Source organism: Orbicella franksi, chromosome 5 (genome assembly GCF_964199315.1).
Source record: "Orbicella franksi chromosome 5, jaOrbFran1.1, whole genome shotgun sequence".
In the NCBI taxonomy this organism is placed as follows: Eukaryota; Metazoa; Cnidaria; class Anthozoa; order Scleractinia; family Merulinidae; genus Orbicella; species Orbicella franksi.
In genome coordinates this window covers 20,730,607-20,753,242 of record NC_138149.1, presented here as the reverse complement: position 1 = coordinate 20,753,242, position 22,636 = coordinate 20,730,607, and the positions used below count along the sequence as shown (strand labels likewise).

Sequence of the window (22,636 nt, the reverse complement as noted above, 5' to 3'; positions counted from 1 at the left end):
CGGTCACAAAATCCACACATAAAATTAACATTACATAGATCCCAGTCATTCCTCTGTAAATTCACGTCAAGTATCACTTTTTAGCAATTCGCCGCCATCATGGAAGATCGTAATGAGCGCTGGGATTTTTGACGTTTTACGCGGCTCCCCGCGGGTCGCGGAAGTTTAAGGCCGAAAAATGTGAACGTAAACATATCAGTCACGCACAATTTCGGGTGCGATATGCCGCATTCTTGCGCAATTTGCTGTAGTTTTACGTCCAAAAAGGATACGAACACCGAGTACATCTCTTCATAGTTTTCCAAAGGAGCCAAAAGAGAAAAAAGGTGGATAAATGGAGTGAAGATTATCGTGCCAGAGTTAAATCAATGCGGCGTAGCTCGTTTGACGCCGGAAGATCCTCCATTCGTCTGCTCTTCGTGCTGCGCCATTTCTTATTCTGAAGGAGGGACTTTTCTGACCCAAAAACACTTTGTAAAGAACCGGGACCATCTTTGAAACGTTTTTCTGCGCTTGCGTTGAGCTTGTTGTCAAACTCAACTTGCGCAACGAACTTCCTTTTGTCAGCACTGGGGTCTGTTTGTTGAGTACTTTGCCTTGCCTCGTTCTGAGTTGCTGTTTCTTTATTTTTTGCTTCCGGCTTTTTCATCCGCTTAAAAATGTCTCATACATATTTATATAAATATATTATCTCTTACTTTGAGGTTCAAAATTGAATTGAAAAAAATCAGTGCTTGCGTTCACACTTGAGGTGCCTTCGAACGAACACACAGTCTACATTAACGAGACAAAGCCGCAATTCAGAAGCCATAGTTTGTCAATCTTGTTTCTTGTCCACTTTACTCATTGAAAAATTTAGAAAACATCCCGTCAGTCAACTATAAAAAATTAGACAAAATCTCAAAGGTACTGATTTGCTTCCGGGCAACTGCACTTTCGATGACGTTGAAACTTATTTCACAAACACCTCGGAAGAAAAAAAACGTTTTCAGCCAAAGAAAGAGTAAAAAAATTGAAAGACATCACCATGGTCCAGCTGCCTATGGAGGTAGAGATCATATACAACCGCTGTAACGGGGTAAGAATTTTGATCATAAACTTGGTCGATCCCCGCTAACACAGCTGGCCTGGTGACAGTAACAATGCCTCCCCCTCTCTTTTCCCTCTCTGTTCGGATCCAACTAATCTTCTATACCCAAACCTTCCTTTTTCTCTCTTCGTGGAAGGATAGCAAGTAACCTGGTTGCTCCCTCGTTTGTCATGCGAGAATCACGGATGACTCCTTCCGTCGAAGGTGTCAACCGGGACCACCTGAACCCTCCAAGTAAAAAACACTGCGCTGACACCATCTCTTTTGCTTCGTTCAAAGTTTCGACCAATGACTACTCTTGCAGTACAACTGAATGTCAAATTCAAACCGTCTCCACCCCCACCGAAACGAAGCTCTTCAAATAATTGCGGTCCCCTTTCCACAGTTTGCCAGATCTGCTACCCTCCTTTTTTTCCGTCATTCATTCCAAGATTTTTATCCCACCGTTTCTCATTAGCTGTTGCTCGCACAGCGGCATCAACTTCATCTCTTATTTTGTTGTAGTTCACGAGCTCTTCTTCGAGGGTTCTCTTCAGTTCCAAATAAGGCTGCAAACTTCCGTGGCTTTTGTTGGTCTTTGTTGCGCCCCATGAATTCTTGTGAACTCGAGGTCGCAAAGTTTCGGCGATTCTACCCTCAATGTCACTCTTTCTTCCACTTCCACTTTTCTTTTAACTTACTAACGGTAGTCATACTATCGATTCGTCTTCACTTAGTGCCCCTTTTATTCAATGGGGTATTTTCAGTTTTCTTTAAAAAACAAACAAACAAACAAATCTGCTCTCGATCTCCATTTTTGAGGATTTTTTCGGTTAATGATATGCTGGATGAGAGACCCTTGGTCCCTTGCTCTTCTCTCCACAGGCGGCCCAGACGTTGAATACGATTAATACGTGACATTATTCTGTTGGCGATTGCGTTACAATTTTAGCCGTTTATAAGACAACGTATGAGAATGCTTCGAAAATTACTCTAAATGCTACGTGTGGAAAACAATTTGAATAAAATGGCTTACCTTGAGTTTGCATTGCGTTATTTTGATGTCTCTGGGTTCCTGGAGGTGGTTTAGAGCCATTTAGGCGAGTTTTACTTTCTGGCGGTTTGCTTCCCCTAAAGAGAAACGAAAGGCGGGCGACCCACTGGCCCGACGGCACGCACTCAAAGCTCCGTAAATTCCACAAAAATGGTCTAATCTCGTCAAAATTGCCTCATGGCAGCCGTCGATAACTCTTCTTCCCATTCGCTTTCTCCCAAGGTTCCAAAGTTTATCTTAATCGCCCGAGAATCGCTGGTTTTCCAGCTCTTGCTTTCTATTTCTGCTCCGTCTCGATCCGTAACCGATTATCTTGGGCACAGGATTTGAATTTCTAGCTTAACGACCGCGCCATCGTGACAAAGTCGCCTCCAACCGTCGAGAGGCACGGGGAATTGGTCAGTTACTCGTTGCCACCTGTCGCTGCAGTTAACAGTGCTTTTAGGCGCTAAATTCAGCTGAACATTGTTTGCTTCTTGTATTTTGCAGTTAACAGTGCTTTTAGGCGCTAATTTCAGTTAACACTGCGGCACGGTGCAATTTGCATGATCAAAACATGTCCCGTGCCTCTCGACGGTTGGAGGCGACTTTGTCACGATGGCGCGGTTGTTAAGCTAGAAATTCAAATCCTGTGCCCAAGATAATCGGTTACGGATCGAGACGGAGCAGAAATGGAAAGCAAGAGCTGGAAAACCAGCGATTCTCGGGCGATTAAGATAAACTTTGTTTACCGGGTGGTCTTGGTACCTGTCAGGGTGTTTACCGTGCGGTCTTGGTACCTGTCAGGGTCTTTACCGGGCGGTCTTGGTACCTGTCAGGGTCTTTACCGGGCGGTCTTGGTACCTTTCAGGGTGTTTACCTTCAAAAGGTCCGCAGCGGGAGCTTTTGCGGTATCTTTTAGGGTATTGAGCCGAAAAAAAAATATGACAGGAGATAATGTGTTGGTACCTCTTAGGGGTGAAAAAAAATCAAGGCCACGCCCACAAAACATGATCTTGGTACCTCTTAGGAATTTTATGGAAAATTTCCGACGAGCACCCCTGTCCTTTTTCTATGGGAGTTCCCCACCCCCCTGGGTTGAGAAGGGTTTCTCTCCCGTGAAATATTTCAATAGCACAGACCCTTTCAAATGGTATTAGAAACGTTACTGGAGAACTTAAGCCTGAATTTAATTATAATAAGAAATGGATGTATGGATGAGTGATGGTTGCATATTTAAACAACGCAAGTAAATGCGATACAGCCAGTTTCAAGTTTACGTTAAGGTAGAATTTTCTTTCACCGCTTTCATTTACGACATGAAAATGAACTTATTTACCCTGCAGAGAGTCGCTTTCCCCAAAGCAGGGTAGTATTGATTATCCCATTGCTAAGTTTATCAATACAGGGCCTGTGGATTATACAAAGTAAAACTTCCGTTATTTTCTTTCCATCCTTTTAAGGGTGTTAATAACTATGCTTATTCAAGACTGGATTGTGGTCCATAGTTATCCTATTTCTTGGTTATTGAATTGAGACCATTGAAGCAAGTGTCACCTGAGGACACAAGTTTCAAATTACTACATAACTAAACGTCATGCAGTGCCGTTCATTGACAGGGCAGTGAATTCCTTTAGGAACTCTTCAGCATCATTTCTTGTTTTCAAAGTGCCAGCCTTCCCTTGGTATCTTCCTTTTTTTCCTCCGCCTTTGCCTTGAAGGAGAGTGGCAATCCTGTCAATGGCAACAAAGCCGGTTATTCGTACAGCCTGTCGACTCAACAGCAACCTCGTTCCCAGGGCACCAATGGAAATAGTGGTGTCAAACTGGTATTCTCTAAAACACGGGATTCATCATTTGGGAAAACCTTTCTAAAAGATTCGCGCCAGTCCAAAGTAGTTATTAATTGCAAGCAGTGGCTGAGATGATTTTATACGGCAGTTATTTTCTAGGCTCTTCTTATTTTGAGTCTTGGTTCAGTTTGGAACAAAAGCAAGGTATCAGATCATGTACAGCAGTTATTTCTATCTGCATGATATCACTAGCATTTGACCACTACACTCTTTCTTTTCTATAAGAATACAATTTATAAGAATACCGAGGCTGAAATTTGCGAAATCTTAATAATATTTTACGAATAAACCCGAGGCTGAGATTTTCAAAAAAATATAATTTTGTGTGTTGAAAATTTGTAAATACAAAACAGTTATATGTTTTTAACTAAGGCGTGTAAAATCTTCCTTTCTCTAAACGGAAAAACTGGCCAAAAACAACAACAACAGCACTAGCCGTATGTTCGATGCTAATAACATTTCTGCAAGAAATTATTTACGTCATTTCAGGCTTTAATGCATGCAGTCTTATTCCAATACAGAACTTTAACAACTTCAAGACACCAAATACATTCCAAAACAGAAATGTCATACGCTATAATATTCTTACAAAAGAAAAGACGGTAGGTACCTACAAAGAGCGACTCTACGTTGTCGTTTACTGCCGTGGTTTTTTTTTTACTTTTGAGGGACTCCATATTAAAAAGAACATTATTGTTTGCTTATAATAATGCCGTTTCTTTCTCTGCGTCAATAGTTTGATAGATAGGGCCCTGACGAAACTTCACTGAAATCAGAATCATCGAAAACGGAGCCAGATCAAAACGAGACTTAAAAGAAAATGCAGCAATATCATTTTGGTGTGGACAGGCAAAAACCCCGGAAATGTTTCTAACTGGAAAGCGTGTTGACAATTAATCGTGCTAGTACTAACAGCATTTTAAAACACACGTAACGCTTGACCATATCGTTTTCGGATTACCGCCACGCTGCATTTCAGGTTCCAGTAACAGCGGAGACTGATGAAAACTGTGAACCGTAAAAACTTCAATATTGTTACACTACTTACTGAGGTCCTATTTGAGACACTTGCTTTTCGTCTCCACAAAGAAGGAATTGCCCAGGCCCTTTGTCAGGTCCAACTGTCACTAGTACGGGAAGAGGCTGCAAACAACAAACAAATACAGCCAGATCAAAGCACCACTAAATGGGATAAGCGAAAAAAAAAAATACTACGGCGTCAAAACCTTTCTAAAAAGACAGGATTTGATGAAATAGTAGGTGCACTAACTTGATCCGACAACTGATTCACAAGTGCATTCATGTAGTCCATGTCTCCATTTTCTCTGTAAAATAAATGTAACTACAATAAATAACAGAGTGACACCAAATTGGTCATTACTGTTCCCTGAGTGCACAAGAAAGGTATCTGTATCCACCAGAGCGAGGTTTTATAAAACGGAAAAGTTACGCGGGCATTATGTTTTGTATAGCCTTCACATTTTTGATGTGAGGTTTATATGAAATAATTCATATATGAACTGCGGTTGTAGATGAAAGTGAAGAATGATCATCGCAGTTCATTTTCCAATTTAAGCAATTGGAAAGAAGAAGCCTGAAAAAATCAGGGCTTCAACGGGATTAACTGCGATGATCATTCTTCACTTTCATCTACAACCGCAGTTCATATATGAATTATTTCATATAAACTTCACATCATTTCACTCCTCACGGGAAGATATGAACTCAATTAATTGACCTCGCTCCCAATGTGTGGCTTCATAGCTCAGTTGGTAGAGCATCGCACCGGTATCGCGGAGGTCACGGGTTCGAATCCCGTTGAAGCCCTGATTTTTTCAGGCTTCTTCTTTCCAATTGCTTAAATTGGAAAATTAACTGCGATGATCATTCTTCACTTTCATCTACAACCGCAGTTCATATATGAATTATTTCATATAAACTTCACATCATTTCACTCCTCACGGGAAGATATGAACTCAATTAATTGACCTCGCTCCCAAAGTGTGGCTTCATAGCTCAGTTGGTAGAGCATCGCACCGGTATCGCGGAGGTCACGGGTTCGAATCCCGTTGAAGCCCTGATTTTTTCAGGCTTCTTTTTTCCAATTGCTTAAATTGGAAAATTAACTGCGATGATCATTCTTCACTTCCTTCACATGTTTATTTCACTTTTCTCCCACTTTCAATGCTGTTGCAGAAGTATGACTTCATCTCAACACAATCTACTAAACAGAAACAACAGCTAAGTATCCTTTCATTGGCAAATGTAGAAGCCAGCCATGTCAGAGATCTACTGTACATTATGTATCACTGTTTAATCACCTGTGTATATAAATGTATGTTTTTGTTTCACTGGTCGCCTTTCGCTGATAAGCTTCCAACTGTGCAATCTCTTTTAGCTGAGACTTCGTAACCTAAATATCAACGAAGAAAAGAAAGCCAGTTATTACCAAAGCATTGGTCAGAAAAGTATTTGATACACGATGCCCTTGCAGCAGTCATTTTTTTCTAAACATGAGCGCAAAGCCATACGGCTCTTACCTTATTGACAGACTTTAGTGAATTTTGTATCCGATCCACAGCTACTGCATGGTCGTCTGGTCCAACACTACAAAATTAACCAAACAAGTAAGACAGCAATGACTTTATGATTGAATAGAACAACTAGTTCTTATATGCCAAAAAGAATCATTTAACTTTGATGTCAATGTAAAGAACAATAAGGAGACGTGCACCAAAGAAACAGTGTGGGTACAATCAGTCAGATATTACACACCAACATGAACACAACTTAGAAATTTGGCAAAATGGTTTAAGTTGGTGGAAAGTGATTTATTGTCCTTTTGCATTAGCCTTTAACCACCATGCATTAGCATTTAATGTCAAAGAATGTGAAATAGCTCTAATACCAACCAGTAAGTCAATCAATTAACCAATCCTTCACTTAACGTGGCGGAAGATATACCACTACATTATGAACCTGTATTCATGACTACATTTTACATGTTCTCTCATAAGTGCCATTTGATATTTGGCAGATCCTTTGAAGCGACACCACAGAACATTCGTTACTTGTAAATGCTTGTTAACTTAAGCAGAAGTTTCATTAAGGGCTGGGCACTGGGTAAATTGACTGGCTGTAAGGATGTTTTTGCCCGCCTGGTTCGACCATACAGAGAAAGTTTTTACTGAAAACTTTTAGAAGTTCAGTTCAAAACGTTTAGCTCACCTGCGAAAATCAGTTGCCCCCTTGCTGAAAATGTTGATAAAACCCCTGCTTAGGTATGGTTAATGCTGACTACTGGGCAGGTACATGTAACTGTAGCATTCTGTGACAGAGAGTGCCCTACCTGGACTCTACTACCACTGTGGAATGGATGCTTTGGAGTATTGATTGAATTCTATTTTTTGTGAGCTGATGTGAAGTAACATGTGTATTGTCTCTTACCTCAACAGTCTTGTCAATGCTCTCTCATTATCTAAAGCCTTCCCAAGGTACTTTAAAACTCTGTCACCAGCAAGAAAGAACAGCCTTGTACCTCCTCGCATTGATTCCGTTTCAGGAAAAAGCTTGATAACCTAAACAGAAGATGCAAATATCTTCTAATAACCATTCTTAACATAACGTACATGAAAATATTCTTCAACATCAATTGCCTGTTATCATCTATCTACACCGTACATTGCACATAGTCCAGCAAAACGTTTCTAGGAATAAGACATTTTTCAAGAGTATTGGAAGAGGTTTGGTAGAATATTTTGTACTTAACAATAGCAGCACAATAGCTAATAAAAGTATGATAACATTTTTTTTTTTTTTCACAGATTTTTCATCCTTTGTATTCTTTGTATTCCCAACCAAGTTGCATGCCTTAGACACTTGTTTATTAAGAAATAGAAAACATGCACCATGTTTCTATCGAGTTTTAAATAGAAACACGAGTGGAAGTTTGGGAAAACGAGAAATGCTGTGGGAACAAGAGCCGCAGGCGAGTGTTTCCACAGCTTTTCCGAGTTCCCCAAACTTTCACGAGTGTTTCTATAACTCGATAGAAACACGGAGAACATGTTTCCTATTTCTTTTAGAAAACACCACGACCAAAAAAGGAAAACAACTTGTTAACTTTAACTACCAAAATGCAAATTCTCTTTGCTCGCGCCATCATTACGTCAACAGCTCGTGCTAGTTCTCTGTTTCTATCGAGTTACAGAAACACGATTTTTAACCAATCAGCGAGTGTATTTTTTTAGGACTGTTTTCTAATTAGTAATTAGATTATGAGCTCAAGATTTCTATGAGGTGATAGTTGATGAGGCCAAAGGCCTCATCAACTACCACCTCATAGAAATCGAGCGCGAATAATCTAATTGTTTTAGTAGAATTCTTACTAAAATTTACTTCAAATAACGGTTTCCAATTACTTCTTGACGTATTACTAAACTTTGCGCCTGGAAAAGGTCGCTCGGATTGAATTGTCATTTAAAACTGAACTTGTGTGCGGGCGCGCATCAGTTTTTTCAGTAATTTCAACTTTTTTAAATGTCAAGAAACTGAAAATGTCCGTCATTTTGACTTCTCAGGAATTTAATAATCCATTTGCATCAAAATTTTCCTTCAAAATTTTGGAAAAACGAAAAAAACCTCGCCACTTCCTGGACGACCTCCAGCCACTGCACACTAATGGATGATAGTGTTCAACGGCTCAGCCAATCAGATTACAGCATTTGCATTTAGTATACTAGTAGAATTCTACTATTTGACAATAAAAATAAACGGTAAAAGTTTGCGACGTTTCGACCGCTCTTCGGTCATTATCAAGCAAGATGTAAGAAGTAAAATTTGCGTAGATATTCATAGCTACAAAGAGGTAAGAATGTGTGAAAATTATTAATGAAGTAAATATATGTAAGAAGTATGTAAAAGAATTTACAAAGTAGTGCTTAAAACAATAAAAAACATGTAAAACTAATTAATAATAATAAAAAAAAAAGATTATTTAAAAACTTTCAATCTACGATGAGATACAGCAAACTTGCGGCTTCCTTCGTTATGTTTTTATTCTAACGACGATGACAGAACTTCGCAAGAAGTACCATCAAGAAGTTTTGGACACCCACACCAGGAAAATCTCGCGCTTGTTATCTAAAGAGAAAGACGTCGATGAGCACATTACTACCATCTCTTCTTACAAGCTCTCCTTTTTTCAAAAGCTTGTGCTTTGTCGTGGCTTGAAGTTTGCCATTCCTAAACGTGTATCCCCGATTGATGTCAAAGCTAGCTTTGAGAAAGCTTATTGGAAACTTGAGCCGAACCTATCGGAAGATCTTCGTGACCTTACAGCGTCTACTTTACGTTCTTTGGCGTTAAATTATATTCATCGTAAAGGCCCTAAACCTCCAAAGACTCTCTTTAAAGCTATTCATCAATTGAAGAAGCGTGATGACATTGTCATAACTAAACCTGACAAAGGATCTGGTGTTGTTGTTATGGACAAGGACGAATACTTGCGCTTACTAGCTGAAGCTTCCATAAACGATCTCACCAAATTTAGATCGGTCGACCCGATGAGACCAAAAAGCAGAGGAAGACCACCCAAGCACTATCACCCTCTCCTACAAAAGGAGAAGGACTTAGATTCACTTGTTCGTCGAATTCTCCCTACTGAGATTGCAGACTCTGTCCGTCCGTCTGGCTCAAGGTTAGCTCACCTTTACGGTTTACCCAAAACACACAAGGAAAAGCTAGCTATGCGACCTATCTTGTCAGCTACACAGACTTACAATTATGCGCTGGCGAAATGGTTAGATGACAAGCTTAAACCGCTTGCTATTAATCATTACACGATAACCGACACCTTCGAATTTGTGAACGAAGTCCATTCATTGACACTCAAAGACGGTGACGTTTTGGTCTCCTACGATGTTTCCTCATTGTTCACCAATGTACCCCTTGAAGAAACAATACGCATCCTTGCTGACAAAGCATTTGCTAATGACTGGTTTAATCAAACGCACCACCTTAATCTCAGCAAACAGGACCTAATCCATCCCCTAGAAGGGGCAACAAAAGATCAACTTTTCCTGTTTAACGGTCAACTTTATGAACAGACCGATGGTGTCGCCATGGGCTCCCCGCTTGGACCCTGCTCGCTAGTGTCTTTATGTGTAGCATTGAGGAAACCCTGGATCGTGAAGGAAAGATGCCCAGCTACTACAGAAGGTATGTCGACGACACACTGACCATCATGCCTAACCAAGCATCAGCCAACAACTTTCTGGAGACTCTGAACGATTGCCACTCCTCTATTAAGTTCACAATGGAGATAGAAAATGACCGCATGCTTCCTTTCCTTGGAACGCAATTGCTCAACAAATCCAACCACGTTGAGACCAAGGTTTATGTGAAACCCACAAACTCTGGTCTCTTGTTACACTACAAGAGTCATGTTGACGATCGTTATAAACGCGGCCTACTAAAAACTATGCTGGATCGTGCGTTTCGACTTTCTTCTAACTGGACCTACTTCTCCGAAGAATGCGATCGTCTCAAGTTGTTGTTCTCCCGTCTTGAATACCCAGATGACTTAATTAATTCAACCATAACACGCTTCATTGCCATCAAAGTTTCTGAGCAACCTGTTCCTCCACCGACTGACAACAACAGTCCAGAGCCCGTTCGGATTGTCCTACCATTCAAAGACCAAGCTTCAGCTGATTTTCTTCGCACGCAACTGAAAGATCTTAGCACGAAAACAAACACCACCATCCAACCTGTTTTCATCAGCCACAAGATTGAGCGAGACCTGAAATCACGTGAAGTCAAGCCGCCAGTCGTTAACCAACAGTCCCTTGTGTACCATTTTAAATGTGACCTGTGCGATGCAGGTTATGTTGGTTTTACGCGCCCGCACTTGCACCAACGCGTCGATGAGCACAAAAACCCATCGTCATCAATTGGAAAACATTTTCGCGAGGAACATTCTTTGGCCCCTAAAGATCTTACTAATAACTTTTCGATTTTAAAGAAATGTACAACCAAGTTTGACTGTCTTATTTTTGAAATGTTTCTTATTCACGAACTGAGACCAAGTCTCAATGTACAATCTGACTCTATTCGTGCGAAAGTTTTTAAATAATCTTTTTTTATTATTATTAATTAGTTTTACATGTTTTTTATTGTTTTAAGCACTACTTTGTAAATTCTTTTACATACTTTTTACATATTTTTACTTCATTAATAATTTTCACACATTCTTACCTCTTTGTAGCTATATATATCTATGCAAATTTTACTTCTTACATCTTGCTTGATAATGACCGAAGAGCGGTCGAAACGTCGCAAACTTTTACCGTTTATTTTTATTGTCAAATGTTGTAAAAAAACCCTTACTGATAAAAATTCTACTAATTAATGACATTATGTAGATTTGGCCAAGCTGCCTAAAAGTGGAGCTCCTGATTGCAATAAGTTAACCATAAAGTAAAAACAGGATTTGTTTTTCTTGGATCAGAAACTCAAAAAAATTACCAATTGTGAGCATGTATTTACTCAACAACATCAGCAACATCTTTTATTTAAGGAGGCCAAACACAGTTTTTGCGCGCGCTTTTGCTGATGCAATTCAGCATGCGCACAAGGATTGCAGAAAAACAAACATGCCGCCAATACAGCGATCATTTTATTTACTCAACACCTGCACTATCTGCGTTATTTTTCTCTATAATTGAACCCAGTCTATTGATGGCTTTTTTTAGTCTTTTACTAGAAAGATATGTTAGAAAAGGTAACGATGCAAAGAACCCAGCAATTCTCAGCTTTTTCTTTGTTACCGAAAGAACCCAGTTAAATGCAGCGCATGCGTAGTAAGTCAAAAAATTGTGATTGAATGAAAATTGCACTCTCGGAAATACGCCTATTACTCGAAAACCACTCATTAGAATTTCACGAAATTTGGCACGAAAATACTTAAGGAAATAAGTAACTGGAGTATTGAAAGTAATTGAACTTTAAGGTGGTCTAATACCTAAATTTTTTCTTTTTTTGCAAAACAACTCTGTGGAACAGTTTTGGTATCACGTTAAAGGACTTTGCACTCTGACTTCAAAAATGAGCTTTTCCAGCTCACGTGCCATGATAGTTAATGAATAACTAGCTCCTTAGTGTTAAAAAGTGGTGTTCATCATAAACACGATAACGTAATAATGAATGGTTCGAGAAGTATGGAATTAAGTTCATCCTGTCCATAAGCAAGTTGTCCAGGAGACAAACCTTAGAAAACAGTGTTTTGAGGGGGTTTTTCTTGTGAAATGTTGAAAAAGTGTATTAATATTAACTAATATTAACTATATTAACTAAATAACAGGAAAGAAATTCATAAATTGCAAATTTTGGAGGTTTAAGACCTAGATAAATGTGTCCTTCATCAATGTTGAAAATTTGACAATATTCGGTTAAAACCCAGTGGAGATATCGTGTGCAAGATATTGATGATCCGTCTATTTGGTCATTTTGAGAAATAAGGCTTTAAAGTTTTACTTCGGTCTCCGAGAGCCTAAATTAGACCTGTGAACTAGGGGGGGGGGGGGAGGTTAGGGGCATGGGGAGGGGTATATTTAAAGGTTTTACATAAATGTTTCATTGAACACCCGAATACACACCAGTCATAGAAATGTTATCCAAGTATAAGGAGCGTATAAGATGGTAGAAGAAATAATGTTCAGGACCATGATGCAAAATTCTCATAACTACACATCTTTAAAGCGTTTGTGTAAAGTATCATTAAAATGTATTGAATTGAATCCATTTTGTGAGTACTTTTAGACTGTAAACAATGGTTGCTATGGGTGTTGTTATGTTGAAATATAGCTAGAAGTGTTCAAATTTCTTAATTTACACGTAAATTCAGGAGTAATTAGAGGAAAATCGTTTCAAAATACGATTTACAAATGGACAGGGATGTTGAATCTCCATGTTCCAAAAAAATGGTTTTCTGGAGAAAAATTTATATCTGAGAGTATAAGACCCCCTTAACTAAGGAAATTCTAGATATTCCAGTGAACCTTCAACAAGGGATAATTAAAGATCTCTCTGTTAAATCATTAGCAAAATGGTGTTAACTTGTGAGAATCGTTACAAGATTGTTGCGTGCAAATTATAAAGAAAATCTAATGACTAGATTTTCTGCAAATAAACAAAACCGATTTTAAAGGCCTGTTTATATTTAGTCATGTTGCCATGGCAACGGCACATACGTCAGCCTAACCATCAAAAAACTAAAGTTTGTGTTGTTAACTTGCTTGCTGCCATTTTTGGCAACCGAGGGATCAAGGGTTTTAGAGAAAAAGGTGAATGAACACAGGTATCAAAAACTGTGTTCAGCCACCTTAAACAAGGTGGTTTTTTTTCAACGTGTGAATATGTCAGAAGAAAAGTCAACAACCTGCAGGAGTTAATTCACACCAAAATTTTGCCTTTGCATGTACTCCCTCTCCTTCCCCAGAGTAATAACTGGCTTGAGCCTATGATCCGATCGAAAACCAGTACAGTGGTCAACTTCAAAAAACATGAGACCTCAATGAGGTCTAAACCTGAGCCTGCAATATGGTCACATGATACTGGTCAGCAGATACCTTGCTTTAACAGCTGTCAATTAACCATAATATGGATGTCCAATATCAAAGAATTGTACCTATGGTAATGGTGCAGCTGTAACCAAAAATTTTAAGATCAATGGGTTACCAAATTTTCTAAGGTGTGGGGCTCCGCTCGCACGCCTTTGGCACACAGGAGCACAGCAAAAATAACTGGGGTCTTAAGGATCAGTCAGAATTAAAAAGCAAAGTGAAAACTGGCTCACCTGAACTTGGCTTAGATTATTAACATGAGTTCCACAACACATATTCCTGTCAATGCCTGGTTATTATAAAGCAAATAAACAGACAAACATTACACAACTTTTCACAACAGCATAAAATTTGAATAATAACTGAAAATAACAAACTATAGCACCATTTGGTGCATGGAATTGAGGGACTTTAATCTAAAGGTTGCTACACAATAGGGGACATGTTTTTCCAATAGTTTTTCTCAGTTCCTCAGTGGGTTTGAATTTATACATCATGATTGAAGCAGGAATAAAATGACCTCAATTTTCAATGTATCATCATGTGCGCTGCTCTTGCAAACTGTTCCCGTTGCAACATAGAAATGAACCAAATGAATATCCTCGTCGAGTGCGCCACCTTGCATACTTTCCATGCAGATATGTGCACCATACACACTCTCAGAGTCCCTTGTCCTCCCCTTCACATCCCTGCAACAAATCTTACTAACAACTGCAGTTTTCAGCACATCGACTCAACAAAGAACAATACATTATAGGCCATTGATTTTCTACAATTTTACTGACCTCAACACTAACCTGGTATTTCAATCACTCTCACTGGACCCTCATGATCATCAGGAAGACCTCTGGTAGTTGCCTGATGGATAAATGAAGGTTTACTTAATTAATGTTTTGACTAAAGGGTTTAGATGATTCCAGAATTTACTAGTGACTGTGACACATTCAGCCAGCATAAAACACTATCAGCTTTAATCTGTTAATTGACATCTGAGCCAGCCTAAGCCTGCCATAACTAGCCCTGATAAGCATTGGCCTATGTTCCCCTTCTGACGTCATCAACTTTGCCCAAATTTGGTATCATTTATACTCAAGTTCTGCAGGAGGAAAAGACCTTTCCAATGATACCCAGATCAGAAGGATTGGGTCAATTGAGCCTGAAATATGCACAAAAATGCTGAGAAATTTGAGTGAAAAACCCAGAGAAAATTTCCCTCCAGTATAACTGGCTACTCCTTGGCAAGAATTGCCCATCTCGATGATGTTTTCACAGGAATTCTTGAACAAGAAGCAAGCCCAGTGGAAGGTCAACCACTACAGCAAAAAGATAAGAAAAGGAGAAGAAGGAAAGGCAAAAAAATAAACACTAAAAAAACTGAAAAGCCTAAAGATGTAGGTCACTTTCTCGTCCAAAACCTATGAATCTCAAAATTTTGATTTCTGCACACGGCCACGCAAAAATGTCATAAAATGCCATGCTAGTGGAAAGAAAGGCATGCGCTGTGATGTTGCAAATGCCTTTTTGAGTTGAATGGAGCTAATTTGGCTCATATCCAGGCTGCAAATGTCCAAAATGTCCAAAAATTGCATTTTTGCCACAAAGCTCCAGGTGTCAATGGGTTAAAGGTTCAAGTCTGTTCCATGTCCCAGCACTAAAATCTGGTGTCCAGTGTCACATTACACGTAAGTGCCAAGATTGCTTGTTCTTCTCGTTTTTTTTTTCTTTTTACTTTCCCAAGCAGCAATTTGTCAGGCTGCTCCAACAATTTGACAGTACTCATTAATACCCCTGGGAAAAGAGAGAGGTATGGCTGGAGTTATATATTCTAATATACTATTAAGTGGGTCTCAATTCTTCCCTCCTCAAGAAAGTGACTGTGTCAAAGCTAAAACCTGAAGCTTGCAATCTGGAGTCCAGTGCCCTGAACATTAGGAGAAGACAGCCAGCCACTCCTTAGTCATGTCAACTAAATATTATCAAGTGTTATTAATAATGGTTCATCACTTACATGTTCTAGTTCAGGACATGAAGCACTTGGATACACATGTACATTCACTGGCGTACTGTTCCTGATAATTTCATTGGCTGTTGTCTCTATCCATTCCATTTCTTCAGCTGTGAGCTTTTTGCTGTTGAGTTCTATGTGAGAACGTAATTTTCCCAATTCCCTAGAAATTGATTAATTTATAGGAAAACAGTAAAATAATCAACACACTTTTTTTATAAGAATTTATTTTATAAGAATATCAAGGCTGAATTTGCAAAATTTTAAGAATACAATTTTTAAGAATAAATCTGAGCCTGAGATTTTGAAAAGAATATAATTTTGTGGGTTGAAAATTTTACCTAAACCGTATAAAATTCTTCCATTCTCTAAACAACAAACTAGCCACAAAGCAACAAAAACAGCACTAGCTGTATTTTTAATGCTAATAACATTTTTGCAAGAAGTTGTGCGATATCAGGTTTTAATGCCTGCTGACTGGCTCCAAAATTACTTTAACACCATCTAGACTGACACCAAATACATTCGAAAACAGAAATGTCATACCCTATAATCTAAGAATATTCACAAGAACATTTCAGCCTTACATCAGCTGAAAAATTAGAATATTCAGCTTCTGGCAAGTGTGTGAAAAGGTCGTACATAATCAATTCACTTCTTACTTGCATTTAAACGACAGGTTAACAAAGACCCAAAGCGGCAACAAAAAATGGCACTCAACCGAAACATCTGTCATAGAAACAACCGACACTATTCTTAAAGCGATAGACCAGAAGATGTTGACTTCGGTAGTGTTCTTAGACATGAGTAAGGCATTCGACAGTGTCAACCACGAAACCCTAATTTTGAAGCTGCGAGATGTAGGCGCCTCAGACCCAGTTATCCAGTGGTTTGGTAGCTACCTTAATGATAGACGACAAGTGGTTCGAATCCATTCAACATTGTCAGAGCCCTTGCCCATAGTCTGTGGCGTTCCGCAGGGAAGTATACTGGGACCACTTTTATTTAGCATTTACACAAATGATCTTTCTTCAGCACCACAGAATTGCAGCGTCCAGAGCTATGTGGACGACACTAAGCTAGTTATATCCTTCAAAATGAAAGATACTGTAAACGCCTTTGCTGACTTAAGAGTTGATTTGCATAGAATAGGCCAATGGTGTTCCAACAACCATTTATTGTTGAACCCAAGCAAAACTAAACTCATGGTGTTTGGCAGCAGGCAAATGCATTCCAGACTGGACACTCCCAGCCTCACCTTCATGGGAAGAGAACTCGTACCGGAGCACACCGCTAAAGATCTTGGGGTGATTTTGGACAAGAACCTGACCTATGACGAACACATTACCAAAACTGTCTCCTCCTGTATGTCTTGTCTCGGTCAAATAAGCCGCACAAAGCATGTTTTTGACAAATGCACCCTACTATCTATTATAAATACTTTAGTTTTTAGTAAACTTTTTTATTGTTCGAACGTGTGGGCGAATACATCAAAAAGTAATATAAATAAATTACAAGGTATTCAGAACTTTGCCGCTTGAATTGCGACCAGTACACACAAATATGATCACATCACACCAGTTTTAAAAGAGCTTAAATGGCTACCAGTCGCGACTCAGTTATATTTCAGGAGCGCTATCATGGCCTACAAATGTCTAACATCTCGTGTGCCGGAGTATCTGTCTTCCCAGTTCAGTAAGCGAGGAGAAATAAGCGGACGTGCCACAAGAAGTTCACAAATGCTGAACATTCCTCTTTTTAAGTCTGCCAGTGGTCAGAGAACGTTCTACTACAGAACAGTCAGTATCTGGAACTCCATGGATAGCTCTCTAAAAACTCTCGAGAAAGTATCTGCTTTTAAGTTTTATCTTAAACGTCAACTTATTAAGGATTTTATAGATTCCTAATTCTAGTTAATTAATCTTAATGAATCTTAGAGTTTTTAAGTAGTTTTAAATTATTATTGTATTGTCTTTGAAAAGCCTCTAAAGGGAAAGTCAATAAAGTATGTATGTATGTATGTATGTATGTAAATACAATATTCTGACTTATAAAAAAAGAGTGTACCTTCTCACTGCATTACCATCAATACATTGTTAGTACTAACTTGATCATTACACAAGGGAATAGGATTCTAATTTACCCTTTCCTAACTTATATACATACCATGAAGTAGTTTCATAACCAAACTGGTTTTCAATGATTGCAGAAACTAGATGCTGTCCTGAAAGTACATGTAACCAATGATAAAAAGTTACAGATCACCACCAAGCACACGCTTGTTCCTGTAGTACACAAGTAAAGCATTATTGAAGTCTTTTCTGAACTATGTACATGTAGCCTGGTGGCTGATCAATGGTATGGAGATTACCTCTAGTTCCCATACAGATTATTGATTCTTAGCCTATTAATTTAGTGCTAAGAATGTGATGCTACTCCAGTGAAGTTTCCCTAGCAGTTTAGTCAGATTGCCCTACACAATTCTCTGATACCTACTGATAATCCTGGGTGGTGGAAGACACTGTGAGTCACCAGTAGCCCTGTTCTCAACACCCACTGCAAACTTTTGGGTGAATTCTATCAACAACAGGCAATTCCACCAGTGGTATCAAGAGAAAATCAAGCATACTCAGCTGTAACACATGTTATGGGTTACGGTCCTTAATGACAGCCCAGGTGAGGGTGAAGTTTCTTGCCCAAGAACACAACGCAATGACCCTGACCAGGGTTCCAATCCATAGCTCTTGATCCAGAGTCAAATTCACTAACCATTACATTGCTAACCAATCACAGCACAGTCTGTAGATTCCTATAACTGGCAAACCTTAACAATTTTCAATTGAAAGACAGTGGAAAATTAAATGTACCTGAATGTTGCTGCATGTGATCAAACCTTCTTGACCAGTTGACAACAAGTTCAACCTCAGTTGCTTCTGGGATTACTTCAGGAATGAAATGAACAGCATGTTTTCCTTGTCTTACAACTCTCATTACTTCAATGCCATTTATCTAATATTGGACAAAACATACCGTATGTATACAATCATTAGACAGGACACTGAGGTAAGTCAAGAACTGTTTGCCTCAGATAGCATTTAAAGTGCCTGTGAGGTAAAAAATAATTGCTGCTTGTTTCAAAGGCTTTTCAAAGTAAAGAAGAATGGCATTTTCCTTTTTGGAATATCTTTTTTCGTTTTAGAGATATTCACGATTTTATATCATGCAAATGAGGAAAGTGTTGACGTCATAGGTGGTTCCTCTAAAACAGCACAACACCCAATTGAGAATAACTCTAGAAATATTAAAGTAGTGTTCTTCAAACTTGGCACCAGAAATGTACATCACAAAAGAAACATAATGACACCTACTATGTTGTTGCCATGGCAACACTCTTGGCTCCAGTCTCTTTCTGTGAAAAACCAAATATCTCCATTTCAAACCTTTTAAAGTGTGACAGAGGGTCTTGCTCGGAACACACATGGTTCCCATATTGTCTTAACTCTCCCCATTAGATTGGTGGGAGTGGATGATCCTTGTTTAAGATAAAATCTGGGAATTTTAGTCTTAATTAAAACAGAACCAGCGGCATAACTGTTGTCATGGCAATGGCACGATGGGTGTCATTAAGTTTCTTTTGTCATGTGCATTTCTGGTCCCAAGTTTAAAGAACACCGCTTTAATATTTCTAGAGTTATTCTCGATTGAGTGTTGTGCTGTTTTAGTGGAACCACCTATGACGTCATCACTTTCATTACAAAAACGTAAATATCTCTAAAACGAAAAAAGATATTCCAAAAAGGAAAACGTCATTCTTCTTTACTTTGAAAAGCCTTTGAAATAAGCAGCAATCATTTTTTACTTTATAGGCACTTTAACAAATGACAAAAGAAAACAGAGCACGAATGCAAATGTGGGGGTGGTTCTGAATAAACTTGCCTTGTATCAGAAAGGTATCCTGAAATTAATTCTCATGTTATTGACACAGACAGGATTGTTCTTAAGCACCATTTTTAAAGTGAGTGATAATGACGTCTTTCTCCAACTGGGAGGATAAAAAAATGATTGTGGTTCATCACGATCATTGCCTGCAAATGCAGACGTATTACCGGCTGTCACTTGGTTCCGCCGAAAAATAACATCTGCAAACCCGAGCCAGGAAATGATTTCTGTGACATAATGACTTTTGTTTCTCCTTGGCCAATCAGATTCCATGATAGAATGAAACTCGAGTGCTCCTCGCAGCGAATACCTCACGCAGTAGTTCTGGGGTTATTTGAGCCAAACTGTGACTGGCTTAGAATTCATATACGTCACAGAAATCCTTTTCTGGCTTGCGTTCGCAGACGTTATTTTTCGGCGGAACCCAATCACAGCCAAAAATACATCTACATTCACAGGCTACACGATCATCAGATAACTTAATTCATAAAAATTATTTGAGTAAGAGAAAAAAACTCGAAATTATCTCACTACTCAATTTGCTTAATTTTTTCTCATGTGTCTTATGTGTTTCCAATAAACTAATTTGCCCACCACCCATCAAATCAAACTCACCGTTCCACGATCATCAGGCTGTTACATCAGGTTATGCATCATATAAACCATAAGTGACCATCCATTTATAAAGGAAAAAAACAATCATTACTTTTATTTGCTAAAAAGCTGTGTACAAGTAACTTGACAGTAATAACAGTCACTATACCCTGGCCAAAGTAGACACAAGTATCCAACTTGGGTCTACTACCTTAAATCTCAGTTCAACCTTCAACCTTCAATCGCTTCTTTTTAATTTTTAATTTGTGTTCTTCCCTTATGCATTTTTTGGGCAAAAAAGAGACTGCTTACAGTCTAGTTTCTTGAGTTATGGATTACACTCTAGATGGTGCAAATGCACTGGCTATGTTGTGAAGCTATTTAGACTGTATTTTTGCAAATCCAGAGGAGAGCTGTTTAAGGGATGCTAAAATGTTGTTTTAAAACACATACATACAGTAGTTTTTAAGTTACCAAGTGTTATTTATTATGTAGAGAACTTTAGAAATTATGTTGTTTTAGTAGAAGTATAGGCAATAAGTCTAAACTTACACTTTCATCAGTTATACTAACGTCCTATATCATTGGTGAACAAGCTGTGGTTATCTTCATGACAAAGTAGGTTACCATAACAACAATAAAAACTTTAAAACACCTCAATTTTAGCTTTAAGCATTTATAACTCAAATTAAACTCGGTGACCCCAGTTTTTCACTATATACATGTGATAAGGATGTCAAAACTATTTGCAAAGTTTAAAAAAAATTGTGGAGGATTTTAAATTACGTTTTCAAAACTTTAAGGAGGTTCTAAAATTTAATTTCCTTTGTAGACTCTAGTAGGCCTTGCTGAATTCTTCTCCATCTACAGTACTAATTTGGGCAAAAGACACTCACTTGATATCTCAATTGAAACTCAATCAACAGTAGGTTGGTATTCGGACGAGTGTCAAGCGACACACAGGCATTGATCACAAATTAGTCCACTCTTAACTGAAGGTTGACCAAGATATCGATTGAGTGTCAAGCGAGTGTCAACGAGGTGTCGATGGAGTGTTGATTGAGTATCGATCGAGGGCAATCTAGGGTATCGATCAAGGGTATGGATAGACACTTGACCACAGATGCCTTTAGCACACATGATCTAAGATCTTTGCATTTAGTATGCACCATCCTTAATTTTAAGCTAACATCTTTTGACTCAGACTGAACTCTTCAAATACTTCTTCCATGTGTTGACCGCCCCAAAACTTTGGACAGTTCAGTGGTTTTTAATACCCAGTCATTCGAACCCAATCGAACTGTATTTCAATCACACTCGATCCATGGATTGATTTCAATTGAGTTCGGTAATTGACCTAAAACGAACTTTTGATTTCTGAACTCTTGATCTTTTACAAAACTGGTGTTGAAAATCAATAACAAGTTTTTCAAGGCTTGAGTTACTTCAGTCTAACTCGTCAGTGTTTTTCGTGTTTTTTTCAAGACCATAATTTTATAACATAATTAATCTTTATGTGAAGTATATATGAAATAATTCATATTTGAACTGCGGTGGTAGATGAAAGTGAAGAATGATCATCGTGGTAAATTTTCCAATTTAAGCAATTGGAAAGAAGAAGCCTGCACCGGTATCGCAGATGTCACGGGTTCAAATCCCGTTGAAGCCCTGATTTTTTCAGGCTTCTTTTTTCCAATTGCTTAAATTGGAAAATTTACTGCGATGATCATTCTTCACTTTCATAATTAATCTTTGTTCAATCCATTGGATTGAGTTTGGCTGCTGAACCCAACCAAATGCAATCTAATGAATTGAGTTTGGTTGGGTTCAATTTGTTCGATTGAGTTCGATTGGTTCGAAAATCGAACTCACACAAAGTTCGGTGTTCGATTTAGCTCGATTGCCGAACTCAATCGAACTCACTCCACTGATTGAGGTCGATTGGGTTTGATTGAGTTCGATTTCCGAACGTTCGATTGACTATGTCGGGTTATACGAAGCAGGCGCCCGTGTGATCGCAAATAACTTAACTAATTCATTATCATTTTATAAAGACAATTATTAACCTACCTGACCACCTCCTTCAGGAAACAACACAGTGTCCTCCAGGATAAGTTCGTAGGCATCCTTGCCGGCGAGTTTGCCGGCTTTACAAGATACCACTTTTGTCTTAAATTTTCTAAGGAAGGAATCTTGTTGACATGCAAAGACCATAGTTATTTGTCGGCGTATTAGCAAACTAATGGTTAGTGACTGTACGTGAAAAAAGGAACAGCTGAGACGAACGGAGGGCACAAAACTCATACGAAACAGAAGAAGAGAAGTGTTACATGTTGCGCCAGCAACTTCCCAGCGGTATCCATAAAATTCTAAGCCTGTAGCTATTTTTAAGTAAAATTCATCAATTTCTCCTAACACAGGTCCCATGGTGTAATGGTTAGCACTCTGGACTTTGAATCCAGCGATCCGAGTTCAAATCTCGGTGGGACCTAATTTTTCTTTCCCCATAAAAGTCTTGGA

General features: G+C 38.7%; 1 protein-coding gene, 1 non-coding gene and 1 pseudogene across 2 annotated transcripts; 2 read left to right on the top strand and 1 right to left on the bottom strand.

Annotated features, from left to right (window-relative positions):
• Positions 1–3: 3 nt before the first annotated feature.
• On the bottom strand, positions 4–22,619 carry LOC145486684 (alanyl-tRNA editing protein Aarsd1-like). Its single transcript, XM_081465398.1, has 13 exons — positions 22,187–22,619; positions 20,138–20,155; positions 18,451–18,592; positions 17,750–17,807; positions 15,587–15,746; positions 14,376–14,436; positions 13,812–13,867; positions 7,403–7,533; positions 6,496–6,562; positions 6,277–6,368; positions 5,226–5,280; positions 5,004–5,098; positions 4–3,836 (listed from the first exon to the last, which is right to left on the bottom strand). The coding sequence occupies exons 1-13, from the start codon at positions 22,541–22,543 to the stop codon at positions 3,698–3,700; spliced, it is 1,431 nt and encodes a 476-aa protein (XP_081321524.1). The 5' UTR covers positions 22,544–22,619; the 3' UTR covers positions 4–3,697.
• LOC145486680 (uncharacterized) lies at positions 7,543–11,991 on the top strand (annotated as a pseudogene).
• Positions 22,536–22,607, top strand: Trnaq-uug (transfer RNA glutamine (anticodon UUG)). The gene has a single exon. It is a non-coding gene; the product is annotated as a tRNA-Gln (tRNA).
• Positions 22,620–22,636: the final 17 nt, after the last annotated feature.

What these genes read in the sequence shown, in the direction of transcription:
- LOC145486684 (XM_081465398.1), bottom strand. Translation starts at nt 22,543, where the DNA reads ATGGGACCTGTGTTAGGAGAAATTGATGAATTTTACTTAAAAATAGCT. An exon ending in TCACATGCAGCAACATTCAG is followed by an intron (nt 17,808 to 18,450) that starts GTACATTTAATT and finishes ATGTACTTTCAG; the next exon opens with GACAGCATCTAGTTTCTGCA. An exon ending in GGTTATGAAACTACTTCATG is followed by an intron (nt 15,747 to 17,749) that starts GTATGTATATAA and finishes ATCAATTTCTAG; the next exon opens with GGAATTGGGAAAATTACGTT.